This window comes from Alternaria conjuncta, assembly GCF_024043145.1.
Source record: "Alternaria conjuncta strain BMP 0040 chromosome Unknown scaffold_7, whole genome shotgun sequence".
Lineage (NCBI taxonomy): Eukaryota > Fungi > Ascomycota > Dothideomycetes > Pleosporales > Pleosporaceae > Alternaria > Alternaria conjuncta.
The window spans coordinates 759,818-782,922 of NW_026250096.1; the positions used below are offsets into that span (position 1 = coordinate 759,818).

Sequence of the window (23,105 nt, forward strand, 5' to 3'; positions counted from 1 at the left end):
TGAGATGAATATTAACACACCACTCCGCTTTGAACACATGACCCTAGCGCTTGAACATCCGTAATGAAAACACAGGTGGGCTGCTTTGCTATCTACTCAGTCAACCACTACTTCAACCTCAATACCAGACTCTCCCTCCTTCTAATACCTAACACTAAATCTAGCCTCTATCCCGAGATCATGAAACGTTTTCATGAAAAGCCACGGTCTCGTACTTCGACCAACGAGACGGTCCAGCCATTCCGGCTACTTGATCTCCCGACCGAGATACGACTCATGATATATGAGCACCTCAGTGAGTGCTTTGTTCCCATTACTAGTTCCCTCACCAACTCATCAAAAGTCGTAGTTGAGTATCACAGTACTGATAATTCGCTACCACCGCGCAATTCGATTGGAATTTGGGTTCGGATTGATCAAGGTATCTTACGCACGTGTCGCCTTGTCGAGGCTGAGGCATCACCCGTGGTAAAGCGATTGTACGCACAGGCGAAGCTGGTGAATATGCGCCTGATGGCTGAAAAGCGTGGTTGGGATGCCTCGAGGACTACAGTGCATCACTTTGCTTGCCAGTGGTATGACTTGTTTTTTCTTCGCTTCTATTGATGGTTAAGTGGTAGAACGTCTACGGAGAGCTTAGGGAATGGACGGTCATTGGTATAGGTAACCTACCATGGATACGGAGTGGGTCAGCTTAAGGCTCGGTCACGCACAAAGAGGTGGATAAAGCACTTTTACTTGCTGTAGTATTATAGTGTTACAAAAAGATGCGCAGCCTACTCCGATTTCGGAACGGTGTGAACCTCCCAGTCAGCGCCGTCCGGGCCCTGGACTTTACCATGTGGTTTGTCATGTAAGAAAGGCCCTTGAGCGTTCGTGACACCACTCTCCAAAACCCCCTTCTTCTCGCCTGTCCGCAGGTATTCTAAGAAGGCGACCGAAGCGTCGATGTACTCCTTGAGAGCAACCTTGCTACTTAGCGTCGTACCGGTGACCATCTTCATGATCCAAGGAACGATAAGAGGCGCATCGGTACAAGACGGGTGAGCGGTACCCAACAAAGTCATGAACCACCCCTCCTTAACGTTATCGATGATATTCTTCACGGCTTCAAAGTGCCATCCTTCGTCGTAGAAAGCCGTCTGCTTTTCTGTCCATTCTCCGCTCTGCATGACCAGTATCGGTACGTCGATGTCCTTGTTCAGGGGTCCAGATCCCTTGCCGGGGTCTAAGGCAATACCACCATTGATAGGCATTGCCTTTGAGCCAGCAGATTTCAGTGCTTGCATAGCCCCCGTCGCGCCGTATGAGTGACCTCCGACTGTGACTGCTGACAGGTTGAGGCGGTTCTTGAAACCAGGCAAAGCATTCCGCGGTGAATCGGGCTTGAGGTTCACGACCGGTGCGTCACCTGCATTGAGTTGCGCAAAGAGTTTGATGGTTTCGCTGATCTCAGCTTCACGGAAGTTGAGCTGTGCGGCCTTGAGGTCGAGGTCGGTCATCGGCGGATCGGCTTCTAGGTCCTTGAGCTTCATGTGCCAGACTTTTCGCTCCGTACCATCAGGATGGTGGACGATGGTACCGGGTCCGCTACCGTCACGGTGTTCGATGGCAGCGACTACGTAGCCGTGGCTTGCAATGCTTCCCAGGTAGTGTGCATAACTCTGGCTCATTCCTGCCATGCCATGCGTAAAGACAACGCAGGGCAAACTTCCAAGACCGTCGCCTCGTTTTAACTCTTTATGTTCTTGCTCTGCTGCGCTCATGATCTTTCCAAATTCGCCTGCACCACTACCATCTTCGCCCAAAATTTGCTCAGCACTGGAAAGGATTGGTGCATCAACGACACCTGGAATGACTGTGCTTGAACCAAGGAGCCAGAGACCGAAGGTGAAGACCGAAGATAATTTCGACACTCCGGCAAGACGAGCATAGCCTTCGCCAATAAGCGAGACAGGCTGAGGAAGCCACGGTCGTGCCCATGGTCGCTGGCTGGGCGGCGCCAGAGGCAGAGAGGATGGGTAGTATAAGGTGATGGCCAACGTGTCCAGTTGAAAAGCCTTCTCTCCAGTCGCCTTCAGTATCGCATCATGGATGGTTCTCTTTTGGACCTCTGTCTCAACATCCAGTATGCCAACCTCATGGGGTCCGGTATAAGGCGGAAGCGGCGAGGTGATTGGGGTCAAGCTAAAGAACAAAAACCAGAAAAGTACGCCCGCAGATGTGATGAACAAAAGACGCCGCGGTGTGAGGCGTGAAGGCCTGGGTACAAAGCGGGCAGGCCCGGGTACAAAGCGGCCCATCCGGAAGGCCATGATGCGCGGCTTGTATTGCAGTCTACCAAGGAACTTGAGAGGGCGTGCAAGGTCTAATGAAGGGCGCAAACTGTGACCAGAAGCGATATTTGGGGTTCCAGATATATCAAGTAGTAGGTGCGGTCCACATGGCAATTGTGGCGTATGAAAGCAGAGTGTCGCGTCGCGAAAGTGTTGGCCACTGATGACGTATGCGACATCGGAGATAAGACCGCCCAGATGCAGCACTCAACTAGTTGACACTTAGATCTTTCTGACACTCACGACACACGTCTTTGAGAAGCTGAACGACATCCCGCCGGCTACCTTACTAAGTGTTCCGCTATCTTTGAATACGACCTATCGATCCTAATCTGTCGAAAGTTGGGTCGATTGTTGATGACAAGAGCCGATGTCTCCGTAAGGTTTGCAGTGCGACACGTCCATTTCTTCCAGGATTGCGTCAAACCCTTAACTTATTAGGTGGAAAGGAATTTCGATAAGAGTGAGTTGCGCAGAGACGGGTCTACTAGCGAGGATGAAGATACGAGCCTGACTTGAATAACGCAAAGAAAGCACGACTGCAAGCTCGTAATGCGGTCTAGTATTCGAGCAGACATTACAACGGAGTCCCCATCAATGTTATAATCCTGGAAGGCTGTCATGAAGGGTTGGCGTACAGATGTGGCCGGTGCGACATGCTGTGTTGGCAGGTCATTGAGTATCAATCGCAGCGACTCCACCACCATACTGCGGCACAGCTGCGCGGCCTCAATGTTTGGATCCTCATTGTTGGTTTCCAGCAGCTTCCATCCCATGTAAAATCAGTCAGCACTCATTGCTTAATCGTTACAAACTAATGTATAACCATCGCACAGAAGCTGCTTCAAGCTGGACCGATATCCAAATCGACACTAAGGCCAGCTGGAAGTTAGAGAGACATACAGAAGTTGTTGGAACTGGCGCGATCGTCATGGTTGCCCTGGGTCAAGACAACTCATCAGATGCAATGCAAGTCAAGGTACTTACTCTGCTGGAGATGGACTCTGAGAATGCAGCAGCTGTCGATCAAAAGAGTAACCGGCGAAGTCCTTACACCTCGCATAGGCTGAATGAATGCCTCAGGAAGCCTCACGAACGTTCTACCGCACATGAAACAGCATCTCGAACGACATTCAGGCTAGTCGTTCCGTCTCTTTGTGGACGAGCACCGCGCTTCTACCCTCGATTCGTCACAATGTCATCCTGAAGTCGCTTACACGTGCATATGCATGCGCACGCTTACTGATGCCTGCGGAGCACATAAAACACAGGTCCCATGTAAGAGCACAACCGACTTCGCTTCGAGCACGTTCAGCGGCACGGGTAATTCCAAACGACCTCTCTATTACCCGAGCCACACACTCTCTACGCCTTGGCCCATAGCAGGACCTATAACGAACGTCCCGCTCCGTGTGTATGCCCTGGTAGTTGACTTGCATGTGGCTGGGGTCTCTGAAGACCTTTACCCGGACGATCGTCTTCGGTTCGGTATCGCTATGGACTTGCGCGCATTTCATTCCGGGGTTCGGATGGAGGACGATGTGGTTCCTGCATTTGCAATCTGTTGGTATTAGGCGCGGTTGGTTGCGCATAGAGCGGCAGTATAGGTAGAGGACCGGATCGAGTCTATGCTCCGGTGAGCAGAAGTTCGTCAGTACTCACCTTCAAAATGGATGCTTTGGTGGAGCTGCCATGTGGATAGAGTGGATCGTTCCCGGACTGCTTCCTATTTCAGTATCCTTACTATTACCGCCCCAACATTAAGGACATGGTATTTGTCAGATCAGTATGTGCGCTTTGCTGCTCGCCTCCCCAGTTTCTGCGATACGCGGGTGCATAGGCGAACAGAGTGCAGGGTAAAAACCCTTGACGCCGCGGTCATCGTAACCATTTTTAACATGCTTTCCCAAACGGTCGTGTGTCCGCGGTGGACTGACTATCTGATCGATCTGATGGCTTCCAAAACCGTCAAAGGTCCTTAGAGGGCTAGACGCCGGTGACCCACCAACAGCTAAGTCACCTCCGATACCAACACAAAAATCTCCACTGCATGTGTCTGTCGTTAGTCATTCGGTACCACGACACCGGTCTCTTTGGGCGACTTCATTGCGAAAAGCCCGTCTCGAGGCATCGGCCCCGTAACCAATTGAGACGGGAAACCCACTTGTTTACATCCCCTTTAGGACGACGCGCTGCGTCTCGCCACATGCGCCTATACGCTGCAGCCGCCAACATTAATTGCGGCGTTGCGTCAATCTGCACCATTTCGTAGCCAAATGAGTATCTGGGTAACACGGCATAGATAGAAAGCACGCGACAAAAGGCTGGAGAACGGGTCCCGTTGCGCAGTTCACGTTAGACCAGTTCAAACCCATGCTCCATCAGGGGAACAGGTGTTGAACTATCCGGACTACACTGCACGTCTTCTCGCGGCTATGCGAAACCCTCGTGTTGCTCATTCAGGCTTGCGCGCGTTCATATTGATGACGTGACGTCGCGTCGCGCTCAAGTGACGGTATTGCTTCCAAGGTTTTCCCTGAGTTCCCGTCCAACCTGCATGTACTACGCCAATGGCGCGGGCGGACAAGCTCATGCAGGGCGGGCCTGCGAATCCGATGGAGAGCTGCGGCGCGGATCGTAAGGGTCGGATCTGTGGATCGTCGAAACGGTGGCGACGAAATCACAGGGAGTTGTGTATGTCAGGGTGACGCACCATGTACGTACGTGGTCCAGCGCAGCTGAGTATGGGCAAGTAACAGGCAGGAGCGTTGAATAGCACAAATGTAGAAGTGTTGAAATGTTTGATTTGATTTGTACTGCAACGCTCGCAAGCATCTTTCAAAAAGAGAGCAAGATCGACTGTGACAACTGTCGAGTGTGATGATTCCAAAAACAGCTAGTAATTACTTCTCGCGCTCTTTGCGAAAGTTTCCTCTCCTCTGTAACATAGGAGATAATTTGTGCGCGGATATGGCAAGATAGGTCTATGTAATGAGACAAAGGTGCGCCGAAAAATGCATGCAAGCGAGCTGGTGAAAAGCTGACGCAAAGGAACCCGAAATGCGCAAAACTAAAAAGAGACCTTCCGACTTTTAGTCTTCCGTCAATGATGGGACTGCTAGTGATATGTAAGATGGGAGAGAACATGACTCGTCAATATGTACATCGAATGCAATTGTGTGTCGTTGATAGCGTGACATGAAGCATAGCCAGCCATGCTTCATGAGCCTCCTGGGCTTCGATTCAGGGACGCGGGGTGGATGGAGTTATTATTGTGTGCGTCGTGGGTGAGGTCGCTGATGGTCATGGCTTGATTTACATCTGCGAAGTATTTTATATGTTGCGTGGGGGTGTCGGGAAGAGAGACAACATAGGGGAGCGAGACTGCGCGGTGGTCGCTGCGCGGTTACGTGGCTTGGTTGGCTGATCCTCCTTCGGAGCAGAGACGGAAAGGAACTTGGCGGCACCTTCAGACAGGGCGGGTTTGTGCTGGCGCGCTGGTGCACGGGTGGAACGCTGCGACCCTTGGCGCGCAAGGTCGAGCGACGACTTGAGCTCCTCTTCGACAGTAGAGTGATTGGCACGCTGTGAGCCACGTCGAGCCAAATCAAGCGAGGCTCTGAGCTCGGTCTCAATGGAGCTGCGAGATGGCTCCTCATCTTGAGGCGCTTCGTCGTCTGAAGCGAAGAATGTTCGCCCTTCCAGGGTACGCCCTGGTGGCGTAATGTCATCGTCCTCTTTGTCTTCGTTAAGGAACGCAATCTGCTCTGAAAACTGATCAGCTGCAAGACTGAAGCCAAGCGACTTGCGGCTACGACGGGATGGAATCAGCTCTGGAACACTGCCGGCAGAGCTTGCCGAGCGCCTCACAGGGGAGCTCCAAAGACCGCAGCTCTGAGAAGAGGACATGAGGCTGCTGTCATAAGAGCTTCGCCTACTTAGTCGGACGTGACTGCTACGCGCCGAGCTCGTCGTGCTTCGACCGGCGTCGAGCATTGGAAAGTGCCGGTCGGACGCGGCGTACTCGTCAAGCAAGTCCTCATATGTGACTTCTCGTGTATCCTTGTATTCCTGCGGGACAAGAAGGGACGGGCTTAGCATGAAGCCAGTGTCGCCACTGAAACGGTTGGCATGGAAGAATCCTGAGGGTGTCGGTGGCAGGCCAGTGCTGAGGGTGGATGTGGATATCGCAGATGTCGGAACCAGTTCTGGCACACTCGATGTGCTGGGAACCAGCAAAGATGAGCGGAAATTGTCAGAGGCGAAACGCTCTCGATCAGCGGAAGTGATTCTGGAGTTGCGACGATTGGCTTGCTCAGCAGAAGGAGTGTCGCAACAGCGAACACCGTCATCAGATACTCGATCCCATTCGAAGTCACAGTCAGCTTCTAGAGCGTTGTCGTAGATATAGTCGACATCTTCTTCCCATGACTCCTCTATTGCGCGCCATGTGTTTGACTGGCGACGCTGATAAGGTTTTCGAATAGACATCCTCCTCGGCATGCCAAATGAGCCCAGCGTGTCAGACATTTGCGATGAGGGTCGTGAAGCCGAAGGCTCTGCCCTTGGTGAAGCAGGAGACTGACCTCTACCCTGTGATCTAGAGGTAACGGGAGATCGCGGATTTTGAAAGGAAAACGATCCAAAGTAAGGCGATCTCGGCGAAGTCGGGGACTTCATTGGGGGCTGTGGTGCAGGTCTTGGGCTGACGAATCTTTCTGGTTCCTCGACAACATCTGCGAGACTAGGACTGAAGGATGGCGGTGTGGTTGCGTGAATGGCTGAATCATCAGGCGTCGTGACTGCATGGCCAAAGTACGAATCTTCTGATATCTCAGGTAGTACGTCCGGGGTGGACACAGCAGAGAGAGCAAATGAGTCCCAGATACCCGACTCTCGCTTCGACCGCGACAACCTACGCGGACCAGAAGCAGGCTCTTCGTACGCGAACTCAGGTGTACCGAAGGCGGGTCCCAAGGGAAGATGAGGCGACTGTATCGACGATGTGTGCGTATGTTTCCGAGGGCTAGGTTGGGAGAAGCTCTCTATAGATCGGGCTAGGCGAAGGGGTCGTCGCGATATTGGGAAGTGGGGGACAGTTTCGGAATCGTGACGAGGTTCTGGGCTGCGAGGGGGAGATGTGAAGCCTAGAGCAGACGTGGATCTCTCTTCTCCATTTGCCAAGTTTTCAGAGGAGAAGTTCCTAAAATGGACGTCATCGGATGGTGTGACGGGCAACTGCTGTTCGAGAGCAGCTATTTGATGTCGGTCGGTGTGAGAAAGGTGCTGAAAGTCGAACGGGCTCGAGATACGGCTAATCAGACTCGTACCTATTGTCACGATAAGCAGAGGGCCTTGGATCAGGGAAGACAATTACTTACTAGCATCCTCGCTTCTTTTGCCCTTCCGTAAGATTGATGATCGTCTTTCGCTGACGTCCCCTTCGAACTCATCGACGTTTATCATGGGCGTCTCGCTCAGCCTCTTGCCCTTCTTCCCGCGGAACAACGACCTCCTAGATCCGGTAGACTCTTTATGACTCTTGTTGCTGGTGTGTCGATGTCCAGGTGGTGAGCCATGCCAAGAAGCTTCATGATCAGCCATCTCGGAATGGCTGAGAGACAACAGCGAAGGGGTCATAGATGTCGCAGTATTGCTTCTAGACCGTAGATTGAACACGGAACTTCGTCTGGCCGGATGGGCTCTGTGTTGCTCGGGCGAATGCATGCCAGGATGAGTTGAATGCGTGGAATACTGCTCTGACCAAAAGTCTGAACTTGCGGTAGGAATGGTAGGCCCAATGGCCTGAGAGTCGACGGATGACTGTCGAGACCGGGAGGCATCGGTTTTATGGAACGAAAACATGGCTTGGGAGCCTGAACGAACCCCAGAAAAATAAAGCCTAACGCAAGCAACGCGAACCGAGCAATGCTAGTATGGCGTGTGCAGGTCCCCACAAGTGGCCGGCAGATGTAGTTATGGCAACAACCATTGAAGTTGATGAGATGATCTGGGGAAACCTGTCGCGCGCACGCGAGCTCGGATGTTGTGAGTTCAGATGCCCGGGTTATACGCCTGCTGGAGGCGTTAGTGATGTATGCGAACGACTTGCCATTGGTACACAAGACCTGAGTTGGAGGGATCGAGGTTGGACGAGGCGAGATGACTGAACTTGGGCCAAGGCTAGGATCCAGGCGTGCCAAATGAGGGTAAAGGTATAGTTGAGATGCAATAGCAACCAAAGTAATATATGCGTACCTGGTCAAGTAGACAACTTATTTGCAGGGGAGGAGAGAACGTAAGAGCCTGAACACGGACCACTGCAGGGCAACGGCTGATGAAGGGGTTCTGCCCTCCGTGTGGGAATAACACGAGGGTGCGGTCAAGGAGTTAGGGTCGAGTAAAGGTTGGCGAACTGCACAGACCGAAGTGAGACAAGCGGTGGTTGCGAATGAGAGGGAGTGGTGGACGGTCCAGGTAGCCGAGCAAAGATTCGAGTAAGGATTGTAGTTGCTGGAGAGCGATCATTGGCATATGCCGCAGTATTGCATGCCGTGACACGGGAACAAGAAGCTTTGTGGCCGGCAAAGTAACAGCAAATGTAGGGATGATCTCACTATGTAGGAACATGGCCGGCTTGGACGAGCAGCGGAGAGTATGTGGAGAAGATGGAAGGTGCTCAGTGTGCTCCACCAGGTTAGTGACATCCAGGACGAGCCAGGACAGGGCTCGCTGCGCGCCAGCAGGAGAGAAAGACATGGGTATCTGCCGCTGAGCGACGCCGCCTGAGCATCTGTTAGTGGCTGGGGGATGACGGAAACAGGGGTGCAGGAGACGGGGGATGCCCGACTTCACAAGGCTCGTGAGCCACTGACGATGAGCGCGCAAGTGAACGCGGCCCGACAGGTCGGCCTGCGCAATATAACGTTGCAGGGGTAGATATAGCGGGCGCTGATTGGACGTTGCAGCGAAATAAACGGTTAAATCTGCTGCATATCTGCTCTGACCACGTCCAGGCCCGCTATGCTACGAGGCCGTGAGGTCCAATTTGCTTGGAATGTCGGCCGTATGTTGTTGTGCATCCGAGAGGATTTGGCAACGCGTCGAAAGACGTGTCGTGGCTGGGAAGGTAAGCTCTCGCTGCTGTGCTCGCGGACAACGAAGCTTTCGTAGCACAGCACGCGTAAAATTGTGCTGACAATACGAGCGGGTATCCTCAGTCGGGGAGAGTATGATTTTGGCAGCTACGTACAGCATTTGTGCTGTTAGTGCCGAATATGCCGGTTCGCGATTTCAGGCGGGCACGGCGCAAATGCGCGCAGGGTTAGGCCTGGTGCTGGGGGCACATGGGTATGCATAAGGCCTAAGCATCAACATGTCTGCCACTTTGGACTGGATCTGTGGCTAAGCTTGTCGACAAGAAGCGCAACTCTAAGTATTGACGCATGTCGTCGTCGTGTGCTGGCGCGGAACAATCAAACTGTCAGAAAGGGATCGCGATAAGCGTCCGAGCAGAAGACGAGAGGCTAGAGCATCGTCCCATCTGCAGATCTTCGCTCGTGAGACGGCGGAACCTGAAACAACCGAAGAGAGCCCCTACCATGGCCGACGATGTGTCCAAGGACTCGATACCCCGCCTCACTCAGACGTCTCAATCTACACAGGGCTCGTGGGCGGATCGATCTGAAATCGCGAACAGCCCTCGTCGAGGTCAAAGTCCATGTGGTGATGTCTCGGGCCCGGTAAGTTCCAAACATGTTTCAGAGCCCCACGACAGCGATGACCGGGTGCTGGCTATCGTGAGTTGTGAGACCCCTCTGATGTGCCTTCCTGGCTGTCCCCAAGAGACTCAGCATGCACAGAGCGCCACCTTGGCGCAGTCGCACTGCCAGCGTAGCATAGCCTTGAGCTTGCGACGGTTCTGGGTACGGCGGTGTTGTAACACGGTCCTTCTGCTCGTATCATGCTGTGATGCAGTCGCGTACAACAGCAGTAAGGGCTGTAGGCCCTCGCATCAGCCGCTGTACCACGGCTCCATCCAAGATTTCCACAAACATGTGTGACGAGCGCCTATCTCTACGCTTTCTTCTTCTTCGGAAATGCGCCTGTAATGAGATCCAATACTTGAGGCGTGAGCCGTGTGGGGGTGGTGGGCCGTCAGCTACTACACCAGCTGCATGGACGCAATGTGAGCACACCGACTGATGTCAAAATGTCCGATGATGGTGTTACCGTCGTTGAGGTTCTTGTGCAGATGCATGAGGTAGCCGGTCGTCGGCCTGTGATTTCCCCGAGGCTGGAGGTGAAAGCGTGCTCACGTGTGTTGTTGTGCCAAGGCTGCCTACCTCAGTAGGCCCATGGACTGGAAAGAACGCCCGCAGGTGCTCGGGAACATCCTCCACCATCACCACAGCTGTGCACACGACTGTGCACGCCAACTCCCACCGACGCCGGAGCTGAACACGTCTCTAGTCTCGATAGTCCCAGTGGTTCCTGGCCGCTGCGTGGTTCCCCTTGTTCCTGCAGTGGTCGCTGGCGGCTGGCCACAGATCGGCGAGAACTGCTCGGTACCTCCACCTTGCTGCTGCTCCCACGCACCGGCGGCCCACGTCTTACGCACCACACCTCTGCGCTCCAACGAGCTGCTCCTATCAGTCGCCTCCCCGTTGTGTAGATGACGTTGGCTGCATAACAACTGCGCTACTCCTCACGAGAACCCCTCTAGCGGGCTCCTATGTGCTAGGCTCGGCGCCCGAACCTCCGGACACAATCTTCACCGGTGTATCCACACGCCCAGGTGGCTATCCATGCGCCGTAGTCCGCTTTCATGGAGACCGTTTGCACACAGGAATTACCTCATCGAGTCCAATTATAGGTGTTCGTCTTCGCTCCACTTTCTATTCGTTTCGAGGCATTGGGCAGTGAATTCGAGCCTCTCCAGGAACATGCTGGCACTGCCAAAGATCAATGACGGTACAACTCGTACCTCTTCTGCGACGTGTTCAGGTTTGCATCTTCCGGAGGTCTGTCCATGCTAGAACCTTGTTTCCTGTACCTGCAGGTCGCAATTCCTGCCGTCTAACCCTTTTCGTCCCACCGGCAGACTTTAGCTGAGCCCCACCTAGATGTCTTCCCCAATTCAACTTTAACTAGGGCAATTTGCAAGCTGAAGAACATCTGCTACAAAGCCGAATGCGGGTTCAACAAAGCCGATGCACACAGCAACTCGGAAGCCCTCCGGATCCGCCCTCGCTAGGCTTTATACTTTGGTTTCACCATTAAGGCGTACGGGATGCAACGGCTATTGACAGCGGTAGCCACGGTCTCGCTGTACTGAAATTCCAACAACTGTAGGAGATCGACCCGGAACCTTAGGCTTTCCCTGACGGTATCGCGTTTCATATTTGCCTGTAACGTCTGGAGCCGGTTCTTGAAAGACCTTGAAAGATGATTCAGCAACTCTTGTTTCATGTTCAATGTTTTAGACCATCTGTACCAATGTTTCTTTTACAACTGCTGATGTGGTCTGTAGTGGATAACTCCGAACTGAGAACCATCCCACCAATGGAGTGAATGTGGCGTCTTCGCTTGCCCACCTTGGCAACTGGCGGACATACTATACCTCCATCCCGGTGGTTCGAGGCGGGCAAACGCAGCCACAGTCGTACCCGTCTCAACAAGAGACGCTCTCGCCTTTTCATGCAACGGGGCACTGGCGGATCTATCGAACTTTATCTCACATTTTGTGGAGATAGCAGCGGATGCAAAAGTACGAGCACCTGTCCCATCAGCCTGATAGGTCAACCGGCGAGTACTCCAAAACGCGGTCAAGCTCCGGTCGGGACGTAAGATTCGCTTAACTCTAAGAAAGTCCTTGCAGGTAGAACTACCTAGGTACCTGGTTGTCGGTTGAAGAGCAACTCCCACATCTGGTAAGCGACCATTGCTTAGGTACAGCAGTCTATCGATAATCCTCATTTTAGCCTCTCTATGGCGTGAGCGTGGAACGAATTTGAGGTCCAGACGACCGTCAGCTTCGAATCTTGAATGGAGGCGTCAAGCTCACCATGCAAGAATGCTCCCAACGGCCTATCTAAGTTCCGGCCCGCGGTCCTGAACCTTACGCAACATCAGAATTTTCTTTGATACATGGATTCGCAGTGCTGCCACGGCACGTCTTACATATCGTCTCGTCATACACGTACTCTGAAGTCAACAGCTTATGGGCGGATCATTTCGAGTACTCATGCAGCTCTTCATTTTGTTTCTCCATGGGCGACTTGCAAAAAAAGAGGGGTAATATGCATGGACGGGAACTCCACCACTGTTCAACAAAGCTCCAGCCTGGGTTCAGGAGACCAGGAACCTTTTTTACCCTCTCATTGACGCCTAGATCTTGGGCTTTTGAGCAAGTTCGGATGCAAACAGTCTCTGAGAGCCATAGTATGCCATTGGGGACGTGAACAGCTGGACAATAATGGGGAACCCTGAAAACGAAGACTCTTGTGTTCATACGCCGGATTTGATCGTACATGTGCTTTGCAGCACTAATGGGTCATGTGGTGGTGAGAACCGACAGAGAATGCGCCAGCCAACACCGAGTGTGTATCATTGGCGCCTCATTGGCTAACTTCCAATTGCTATTATTCCGTCTCGCTCTTCACCATAGTACCGACAGAGAGAGAGCAATGACATCTTCTCTGTGCCAGGCTCATCTCTTAGGGGTGCGCTGGTGGCTCACGGGCCGTGAAACATGGATTTGAATCCTTCGGCTGGCGATCGAAGGGCCACCAACACTACTATGAGCCGCCCCGTGGCGTGAACTGCAAATTTCATCACTGGTCAAAGCGTTAGATGCACAGCGGTCCCGTGATGCACATTCCTCTTCGGCTGGTCCCTCGAAGGGGCAGGTGAGGGAGGGGCCAAAAGGGTCATCTTTCATAACCCTGGAAACCATGTGGGTATAGACGCCATGCGTGTCGCGCACACCGAATAACATGATACTGTAGTCGGACGGGGTTGAAGTGCCGACCGCCTTTTGCTTGTTTAGTTCATCCCGTCGAATAGGCCATACATCGTGATGCTGAAGTCAAAATCCGATCACACTTGACATCGTCGTCCAACAGAAGTGAATACGAAAACCATAACGTATGCATCTTCGAACAGATCCTATGACAAATCCGCGCTCCTTCTAGTTCGCAAGGATCGAGACTAGTTTACTAATGTTGTTGTAATGCCTACAACTGCCGTTGGTCAATGCAGTAGAGAAAAGCAAATATACACAACAAGCGACCATACGAGCCTAATCTCGTTTGCGAACAAGGCAAGCATCGCAACATGCACGATGGTAATCTCAAGCTGCAGGTACGATCGAAATGCTGGCACACCGTGTCCAGGCCAGCCCGTGTCGGCGGAAAGAATAAGCAAAATGGCCCGGATGGTTTTGCTTTACATGTCGAAATCAGGTGACTTGCATGCCAACGCATGTATCTTTACATGAGAGAATGATGGAACTGTGGATTTGGTAGAAGAAGCATCATAGAAGACGGTTCCAGAACACCGATTCTACCCTGCGCTTCGCCCATACTAGGAGGTTTTTCATCAACTTTGTTTTGCCGTCACTGTATTACTGAGACAGATAGTCTAGACGACACGACGAAGTACACCTCGCGCCGAGAACGCAGTCTGCTTGTTCATCAACTTGTTGCACGAACCAGGGCCAAGCGGTAAGCTTGTAGCGCTGAAACCGTGAGTCGGCGTGAGTGGTGGTCAAGCCAAGAAGTGAACAGCCATACCCTACAATTCGGCCGAAGACCACACCACCCCTAACCTCCGCACACGCTCTGAAGAGAGCCCATCATGCCATATTACAACTCCGTGTATGCCTGCCGCGCCGATCACGGCACATCCCAAGCACCACGTCGCAACCATACTTCCGCAAACGGGCTGACCCTCCCAATCAAGCAACAGATCTACGACCTAAACATTACCCCAATCGAACACACGGCTAGATGAAGCCGTTCCCCAAGGCCGAAAAGGTGACAGAAGTGACAGCACGCATGTACAAAAACGTGCGCGCCGTTGCGCGAGTCCGCGTGCACCGAAGAGAAGCCGTGGTATTACACCGACTGGATGATCGCTTTCGCTCCGTTTTCTCGACGTTGACACGAACCCTCGCCTCCCCCTACCTGCCCTACCCCTCCCCTGTCGTGAACATATCTCCCGTGTCCCGAGTGTGTGGTGAGTTTGAGATCAGAGCGCTGAAGGCTTACGAGTTCGATATGGTTTTGAGATGCAAGTTCTAGATGTATGACGAGGCGCCGAGTGGTGAGTCTGGCCGTCTGAGACACTGGCGGGGATGCGGCAGGTTCCAGTTGGGTATACTTACGTCTTCGGTGTGCGTACCTCGTATGTCGTTGTTGCTTACCCACGCAGGGAACCTGAGGGGCAGCCGGGAAGTGGAGGACGAGCTGACGACCGTCTTCTTGTTGGGACGAACAGGCCGGGGAGACGATGGCTCGCTTGCTGTTGGCGCTCGTGATCGCCTTGCTGTGGGCAAGCGAGTGAGGCCGTGGTTTCTTCGCACTGATGGCCCTTCGAACCCAGAGTGGTGATCTTCGGATACTAAGACCGAATGTGCGCGCAGGGTGGAAAGTAAGGCTGACGTGCTCGTTGGGGAAACTTCGGGCTATAGGTGATATGTCATGAGTGTATCAATGCGCACTATATACCACATTCTTTGATAAGGGTAAGTCGTGAGCTCCGTTTCGAAGACAACTCCCCTGCTGCGATAGAAAAGGGGAGAGGACTAGTCGTACACATCGATCGCCGATTGAGGAGTGACATCAAAATAACGCGGTTACTACTGAGACCACTAGATTGGAGAATATGGCGGTTTTTGTGTATATGATCCTTCGCGTAACGTCCAGGATATCTGCAGCGTTTTGCTTCCACGACATTTCTAGAATTCGGCAAGCTCTCGCGTACTTAAGGTTACGAATCGCGCGATCGATAGCCTTGGGAGAAGATGTTCGTTTGATAACTCAGCGTCCATCCTGCGATTGTTAGCGCGTTGTCCTAGTCCTGTAAATTGGCCGAGTGGGAGTACGCTTCGTGGGCTTCACCACAACTGCGGAACATAGACGAGCTGATGAGGTCAGTTTGGTCCGTATCGTTATCCGAGTCTTGTTGTGATATCTCTTGCGAGGACTTCCAAGGCAGCTGGACATGTTGTTGAGCCAGACTTCACTGTCATCTAACGCCGTCCATCAGCGATCCAGCAGCTCAACAAGGTGACCGGAGATGATGAAAGTTTTGTTTGCTCGTTCTGTGTGGTATTCCATATGTACAATCCCGCAGTAACGAAGCCTGAAGCAACCGGTACGCCCTTGTCTGTATGCGCTTCCTTTCAACACCACCTCTTAGTGTCCCTCCTCGTGGTGGCCCTTATCCTCGAAGAACAGTTGCTCGGCAACGAGGTATCCAGCGAATGCAACGGTGGCTATGCCGAGGCCGGGGAAGGAGCCCTTGAAGCGGTTGAAGCGGGTGAAGGGTCCGGTGTATCGCCATTGCTCACTGGGAAGGTAAGTATGTGTGGAATGGGGCATGTCCGTGGTATAAAGCGTACTATCGTGCCCATGGGTCGCCCTTGGTACCGTTCGCAGAGGCAGCGGCGAACTTCTTGGGGTCGAAGCCGGTGATGGAGGGGCGTGGTGCCATGGTGATGGAGCTGGCATAGTCAGCAATTGTTGCGCGCAGGGAAGAACATATCAATTGAGCGCGTGTTGCTTGCTTACGTACTCTATGAGCCTCGTGAGCAGCTGGTGTGAGGCAAGGCGGTTGTGGGAGCTGGCGTCGGTGGTTCCTGGACCATCGTCAGTCGCATCTCGACATGTCTTGGCGGCGAGCGATCATACGCACGGCCTCCGCACGTCGTCAACTGCGGTTGCTCTCCCCACACCATTCACACATCGCCCGCACCCCATCGCTATCACCACCCCAGACGCGTTCGTACAGCCCGAGGATACCCACGACTCTCGCGAGCTTCATCTAGGCATCCAAGAAGATCCATCATCCCGTCACCTGCACGAACATCCACGGGATCCACCTCACCCACGCACACGCGAATCGTCGCAACCACTACAGCAGCTTCACAATGCCGCCTCACGGGGGCCGCTTCCCCGGTCACAACCTCTCGAATCCCTTCGCGCATCTCTCGGGCCCAATACCACAGCAACAGCAACAACCGCTGCACCAGCAACACCAGCAGCAGAACATGCAACATGGAGGCTTCGGCGGCGGCAACCAGGCACACAATCTGAACCTCTTCGGCCAACATCAGGGCGGCTTCCAATCAAATGCACCGTTGGGTGGTGGACTGGGCGGAGCCGGGCTCGGGGCAGCAGCAGCGATTGGCGGGGCAGGCGGAGGCACAGGACTCGACGGGCATGAAGCGCGTATGAGATTTGCCCACGGCGCGCAAATACAAGAGAATGCTGCTCGTGGTCAGGACGGCGCTAAAGGCATTGCAGGACAGCGGATACGGGAAGTCTGGCGGTCGAATCTGCACCAGGAGATGGACATGCTGCGCTCGCTCATCGACCAGTACCCCTACATCAGCATGGTCAGTATGCCGTTTTCCTACCAGCCGGTCGGACAGCTCTTGCTTGGGAGCTTTGTCTGATGCGTGTAAAGTCAGCCGTCAACGGTGGCGCAACGTCTTCTTTTGATGGGGTAGTTTCCATTCTACCTCTCCCTCTCCTTCATGGACTTCATGCTCACTCTTTGAATAGGACACCGAGTTCCCCGGTGTTGTCGCGCGGCCTATCGGAGACTTCAACTCGAAAGCCTCATATCACTACCAGACCGTCCGCTGTAACGTCGACTTGCTCAAGATCATCCAACTCGGCGTCACCCTCTTCAACGTACAAGGCGACATCCCGCCATCGCATCTCGACATTACAGACCTAAACTACAAGCCAAAATCGCTGCAGCGACATGCAAACAACATCGTCGTCTGCCCATGCACATGGTCCTTCAACTTCCAGTTCTCCCTCGAAGATGACATGTACAACGAGGAGTCAATACAGATGCTTAAGAAGTCTGGCGCCGATTTCGAAAAGCACAAGGAGCTAGGCATCGACCCTGTCGAATTCGGTTCATTACTCACCACATCGGGCATGACTCTGTCGGAAGACGTCAACTGGATATCGTTTCATAGTGGTTACGACTTCGCATACATGCTCAAGATGCTCACCTCACAATCGCTACCCGAGGATGAGGATACGTACCGCAAGCTCGTCAATGTCTTCTTCCCCAAGTTACTCGATGTCAAGTACCTTTGGCGACATGCGAACAACCTTGTTCGGCGCGGTGTTATCGGATCAACTGCGACCAATATACTCAACAATCTAGGCACAAAGTCCGGCCTTCAAGATCTCGCTGATGAGCTCGGTTGCCAGCGTGTGGGCAACTCACATACAGCAGGATCCGACGCATGGCTGACAGGAGTCGTTTTCTGGGACATGAAAAAGAAGATCTTCGACGGAACCATTCCCGACGAGATGAGCGGCCACATGTGGGGTCTCACTGGTGTCGGACCACCAGCCAGCGCAACTGCGCAACAAGCTGTCATTGCCGCACAGGGGGCTTCGCAAGGCTTAACAGGCTTCCAGCAAGGTGTCAACAACACCTTCTATCCCGGAAACGCAAGGCACGGTGTCGACGGCCCAAGCACACCCACAAACCACCCAGCTGGTCTGGCGTCGAATACTCCTGGACCCACAGGCATGATGACCCCGGGCGGATACGGCGGCTACGGCAACAAGTAGGATAGTGGCCTTCTGCGGAATGAAGGAGAGTCTTCCAAATCTCCCCTTCTGAGCCCAGGCCGTGGTGACTTGTCATACAGCGAGTTTCTGCCAGGCAACAATTCGCATGGTGCCGGTGGCCATTTTGACAAAGGAAGATAGTATCCCGAAAATGCCTTTCTAAGGCTGAGCCTTGTTCGTCAGCCACACAATCGCTTACCCAGTGGCCATTGGCATGAGGGATATTACTATCCCGAAAACCCTGTTTTGAGACGGCATCGTCGTGGCCGATCGCACAACAGTCACTCATCTGGTCCCTCTAATCGTCGCGGTCGCGGAGGTCATTCTTGGACTGGCTATCGAGGTGGCGGCAACATGGGCGTGCCACACAGTGCTTGAACGATGAGGGCGATCACATGGTTGAGAGTAGTTATGCTCGTCTTGGGGTGGTTTAAAAAGGGACTCGGACGGGGTGGCGTAGGATAGTATTGTACGATACCCGGGTTAGTGTGTAGCAAGTGCGGACCGTACTAGATCGTATGGTCAATGTTATTATTGCATTCATCGACCACTTGTACAGGAAAGCGCGTGACAGATATTGAGTGTCCTGGTCGGTTCCCAGCACGGGGCTGGCATAGACTTCACAACGAATCGTGCAAAAGAGTATAGTATTTGCTTGCAACAAAGCAAGAAAATTGTTGCGGAGGAGTCTCCAGTCTGGGACATCTACATATTGAACCTCGTCCTCTGCTTCTCCATACGGCCCTTCCACTGCCATTCCTGGCCACTCTTGAATTGGATACCGCGATCTATCCTGCGGAGTTTGAGCGTCATTCTCGGTCTGTTCATTCACGTTAGCAGTCTAGTCCTGAGAATAGTCCAAAGATATAGCGAAACTTACCCAATCTCCTGCATACCCACTTTAACATCCTCTACACCCGGAAGCGGCTTGCCATCCGATCCCACGATGGGTTTCTCGGTCTCTCGCTTATCCCTAAACACGTAGCGATGTCTCCTCACGAAGATGTAATCGCGCTGATTGTGCAGCGTGAGGACCTGGCGCCCTTCCAACTCTGGTTTCGCAGGGAACATATTCTGGAAGAGGTGGGCTGTGAGGATACCGAGGGGAGTTTTAAATTGGTTCAGGATGAGCTCGGGGTAGTGTCCGGTGTCGTTTGCGTGGCGGGGCAGCTTCTTTCCCTCGACCCAGTTTGTAAGGGAGAAGTGGAAATGAGGTCCGTCGGGCAGGGTGACAATGTCGAGGCCGTCGGGCTTCTTCTCGTGCTCGGCTTGCATGAGGATGACGAGGGCTGTGTAGCCGCGTGCGCTGGCGAAACCGGCAATTTCCTTGACGCTGTATTTGTGCGCGTGGACGTGCTGGGTCCGTCTTATGTAGGTGCTGTTGGGGAAGAGGGAGGTGAGGATTTCGGCTTCTTTGTGCAGCGTCGAGTTGATGCTGGTTGTGATGAGGATCTGGGGGTCGTCGGTGCGCGGGTTGAATATCGAGGGGAACTTTTGCTTGAGGAATTCGGGCGAGAGTTCGAGGTTTGTTGCTGTGGATGTGGCGCTGGGACTGGAGGCGCGTTTCCCGGGTTTGGACGAGGCGGCGTCGGAGTCTAGGTCGGAATCATTGGAGTCGAGAGAGGGTTCGGATTCGGAGTCGTCGAGCATGCTGTCTGCTTCGTCGTCCTGGCTGTCGTCCGAGTTGGCTCCGCCTGCTTTTTGGTCGCGCTTCTTCAGTTTCGCTAGTATGCCCTCCTCCTCGCCGTCTTCGCCATTCTCGCCATCCTTCTGTGCTGCTTCCTCTTGCTCCACCTTTCTCCTCTTTGCCAGTCTCTCCACATCAATGGCCCAACCCAGCGCATCTTCTTCGTCGCCGACTGGCTCGTCCCATACTCGCTTGCCGTCGATGGTCGCAGGCTTGTTTTGTGCTAAGCGCTCCTCTCGCAGCGCAGGGTTCTTCTCTTCCTCGCGCTTGCGACGGAGTCTTGCGTCTCGTTTTTCTGATTCGCGCGCCTTCTTGATAGAGAGATGCGCCGCCTGTCTGCGCAGTTTGTTCTTGGGCTTGATCCCAGAGGCGACATTGGGGCTCTTGGAGAAGGCCATGTTGGAGCGGGGTCACGTTACTGGTCCGTATTGGAGTGTGTGGTCTGGTGTGTGTCGCACTGGCCGTCGAGTCCGCAAGACGGTGCTGCTCAACTTTTCGGTGGAGCCGCGGCCTGTGCTTTTCCGCAATCTTGGCGCGCCACACATTAGCAGAGCCTCAGGCGTGTCGAGATTCGAAGCATCGCTTTTCTTGGTTTCCGTGCCCGAAGTTTGTAGCCCGTTTGTACATTAGACCGCGTCGCTCATTAGTGTTCTCTTGTCGCATGCAAGAGAGGAGCCGTAGTATATGCGCCGCCTAATTCCAGTGCGCGTCCCCCAACTTGCTGCGCGTCTGCCTCTACGTAGGAGGCCCGTCCAATATCGTGCCCCACCTCCGCCGACTCATCCCACCAAGCACTTCTCGTCCACACCACCCCTCTTGCGATACAAGGTCACCCTGCCCCAGCGGAAGAACGTCGCCATGCCGAGCGATACCACGACACACAAGGGCAAGCCCTTCGAGCGCGCTGCCTTCGAGCAGCTTATGAAGGTGAGTGCGACTGTCCAAACACTGCCCAGTCATGCTAACAATAGCCATTGTAGCACAAATACTTCTATGCGCCCTCGTTCGACATCTACGGTGGTGTCGCCGGTCTCTACGATTACGGCCCGCCCGGCTCTGCCCTCACCGACAACATCGTCGACATATGGCGCGAGCACTTCGTCCTCGAGGAGGACATGCTCAAGGTCGAGCCCACCATCCTCACCACACACGAGGTCCTCAAGACCTCCGGCCACGTCGACAAGTTCGCCGACTGGATGTGCAAGGACCCCAAGACGGGTGAGATCTTCCGAGCCGATCACTTGGTCGAAGAGGTTCTCGAGGCCAGGTTGAAGGGCGACAAGGAGGCACGCGGCCAGAAGGTCGAGGCCGAGGAGGAGGACCCCAAGAAGAAAAAGAAGAAGGTCAAGAACATCTCGGCCGTCAAGCTGGAGGACTCCATGGTCAAGGAGATCGAGGAGGTGCTGGCCAAGATTGACAACTACAACGGCGAAGAGCTCGGCCTCCTCATGAAGAAGTACGACATCAAGAACCCCGCTACCAACGGCGAACTCCTACCGCCCGTCGCATTCAACCTCATGTTCCAGACCTCCATCGGCCCCTCGTCCAATCTGCCCGCATACCTACGTCCTGAGACCGCCCAGGGTCAGTTCGTCAACTTCCAGAAGTTGCTAGACCACAACAACCAGCAAATGCCCTTCGCCTCTGCCTCCATCGGCAAGTCGTTCCGTAACGAAATCTCCCCGCGACAGGGTCTGCTACGTGTGCGAGAATTCCTAATGGCTGAGATCGAGCACTTTGTCGACCCCGAGGGCGGCAAGAAACACCCACGCTTCGAGGAGGTCAAGGATGTTGAGCTTGAGCTGCTCAACCGGGACGTACAGCTTTCAGGCAAGACTACTGTTGAGACCACCAAGATTGGCAAGGCTGTCGAGATGGGTCTGGTCGACAACGAGACACTGGGTTACTTCTTGGCCCGTATTCAGCTGTTCCTGCTCAAGCTCGGCGTCGACCCAAAGAAGATTCGTTTTAGACAGCACATGGCCAATGAAATGGCCCATTACGCTGCCGACTGCTGGGACGCTGAGCTGCTCACATCATACGGCTGGATCGAGTGTGTCGGTTGTGCTGACCGTAGCGCATACGATCTCTCAGTCCACATGAAGAAGACCGGTGCACCTCTTATTGTCCGTGAAACACTAAAGGAGCCGAAGAAGGTTGAAGAGTGGCAATGCCAACTCGACAAGAAGAAGTTCGGTCCCACCTTCAAGAAGGATGGTAAGACTGTCGAAGCGGCCATTGAAGCACTGTCGCAAGATCTCCGTGAGAAGCTATCTCTAGACCTAGAGAAGGAGGGCAAGATCGTCATTGACGTTCCTGAAGTTGGCGATGGCAAGGTCGAGGTACCAAAGGAGCTCATCACCATATCGAAGCAGACCCGAGTAGAACACACACGGGAATACACACCAAACGTCATCGAGCCGTCATTTGGTATTGGCCGTATATTCTACGTAAGTACCGATGCGTTGAGAGCCATGTATACCTTGCTGACTGAACCAGGCTCTATGTGAACATGTTTACTGGACCCGTGAGGACGACGAAGCCAAGGCTGTCCTGTCCTTCCCTCCGGCCGTCGCACCTACCAAGGTACTTATCGTGCCGCTCAGCTCAAACCCAGACTTCGATCCGTTTGTACGGAAACTGAAGGACAAACTGCGGAAGATTGGTGTCTCCAACCGCGTCGACGCTTCCGGTGCCTCAATCGGCAAGCGCTATGCCGTAAGTAATCCATTTACCCTGTAGTTTCGATCAGAGTCTAACACGTCCCAGCGTAACGATGAGCTTGGTACACCTCTCGGCATCACCGTCGACTTCCAGTCCATCAAGGACAACACATTCACACTCAGAGACCGAGACACTACTGGCCAAGTGCGCGCAAGCCTAGAGGAGATTGCCCAGGCCGTTGCGAACATCGTGAGGGGTGAAGAGAGCTGGTCAGATGTTGCCGCACGGTTACCCAAGTTTGAGGGCCAAGAGGTCGACTGATTGTATAGAGCATGTCTGTAGAAGAACTGCGTCCTAATGAGAAACGTAGCCTATGTATTAGAATTGACGTCACATTGACATTGAATCGGAAAACTCCAGCGTATTCCGCCTGCCAATGTTGTCGCTCGCTCCTTCCGTGTATCACACCGTGATGTGTAATTCGCCTGCGCCGCAACTGTGCGTTCAGTACTTTAGCACACCGCACTTCGCGCCACCTTTCAGTCTCACCTTTTTCTTCACAGACAACTCTCCTGCTTACTTTGGCCC

General features: G+C 53.6%; 5 protein-coding genes across 5 annotated transcripts; 2 read left to right on the forward strand and 3 right to left on the reverse strand.

Annotated features, from left to right (window-relative positions):
* Positions 1-776: 776 nt before the first annotated feature.
* J4E85_005363 (uncharacterized protein) lies at positions 777-2,315 on the reverse strand (the record flags this gene model as incomplete). The annotated part of the gene is made up of 1 exon (XM_051469610.1): positions 777-2,315. The coding sequence occupies one exon, from the start codon at positions 2,313-2,315 to the stop codon at positions 777-779; it is 1,539 nt and encodes a 512-aa protein (XP_051326441.1).
* Positions 2,316-5,669: 3,354 nt separating this feature from the next.
* On the reverse strand, positions 5,670-6,866 carry J4E85_005364 (uncharacterized protein; the record flags this gene model as incomplete). The annotated part of the gene is made up of 1 exon (XM_051469611.1): positions 5,670-6,866. The coding sequence occupies one exon, from the start codon at positions 6,864-6,866 to the stop codon at positions 5,670-5,672; it is 1,197 nt and encodes a 398-aa protein (XP_051326442.1).
* Positions 6,867-15,757: 8,891 nt separating this feature from the next.
* On the reverse strand, positions 15,758-16,055 carry J4E85_005365 (uncharacterized protein; the record flags this gene model as incomplete). The annotated part of the gene is made up of 2 exons (XM_051469612.1): positions 15,758-15,911; positions 15,964-16,055. 2 exons carry the CDS (start codon positions 16,053-16,055, stop codon positions 15,758-15,760), a joined length of 246 nt encoding a protein of 81 aa, XP_051326443.1.
* Positions 16,056-16,491: 436 nt separating this feature from the next.
* Positions 16,492-18,166, forward strand: J4E85_005366 (uncharacterized protein; the record flags this gene model as incomplete). The annotated part of the gene is made up of 2 exons (XM_051469613.1): positions 16,492-16,959; positions 17,129-18,166. The coding sequence occupies 2 exons, from the start codon at positions 16,492-16,494 to the stop codon at positions 18,164-18,166; spliced, it is 1,506 nt and encodes a 501-aa protein (XP_051326444.1).
* A 2,545-nt stretch (positions 18,167-20,711) lies between these two features.
* GRS1 (Glycine--tRNA ligase 1, mitochondrial) lies at positions 20,712-22,838 on the forward strand (the record flags this gene model as incomplete). Its single annotated transcript, XM_051469614.1, has 4 exons — positions 20,712-20,780; positions 20,834-22,303; positions 22,353-22,571; positions 22,623-22,838. The coding sequence occupies 4 exons, from the start codon at positions 20,712-20,714 to the stop codon at positions 22,836-22,838; spliced, it is 1,974 nt and encodes a 657-aa protein (XP_051326445.1).
* Between the last annotated feature and the right edge of the window lie 267 nt (positions 22,839-23,105).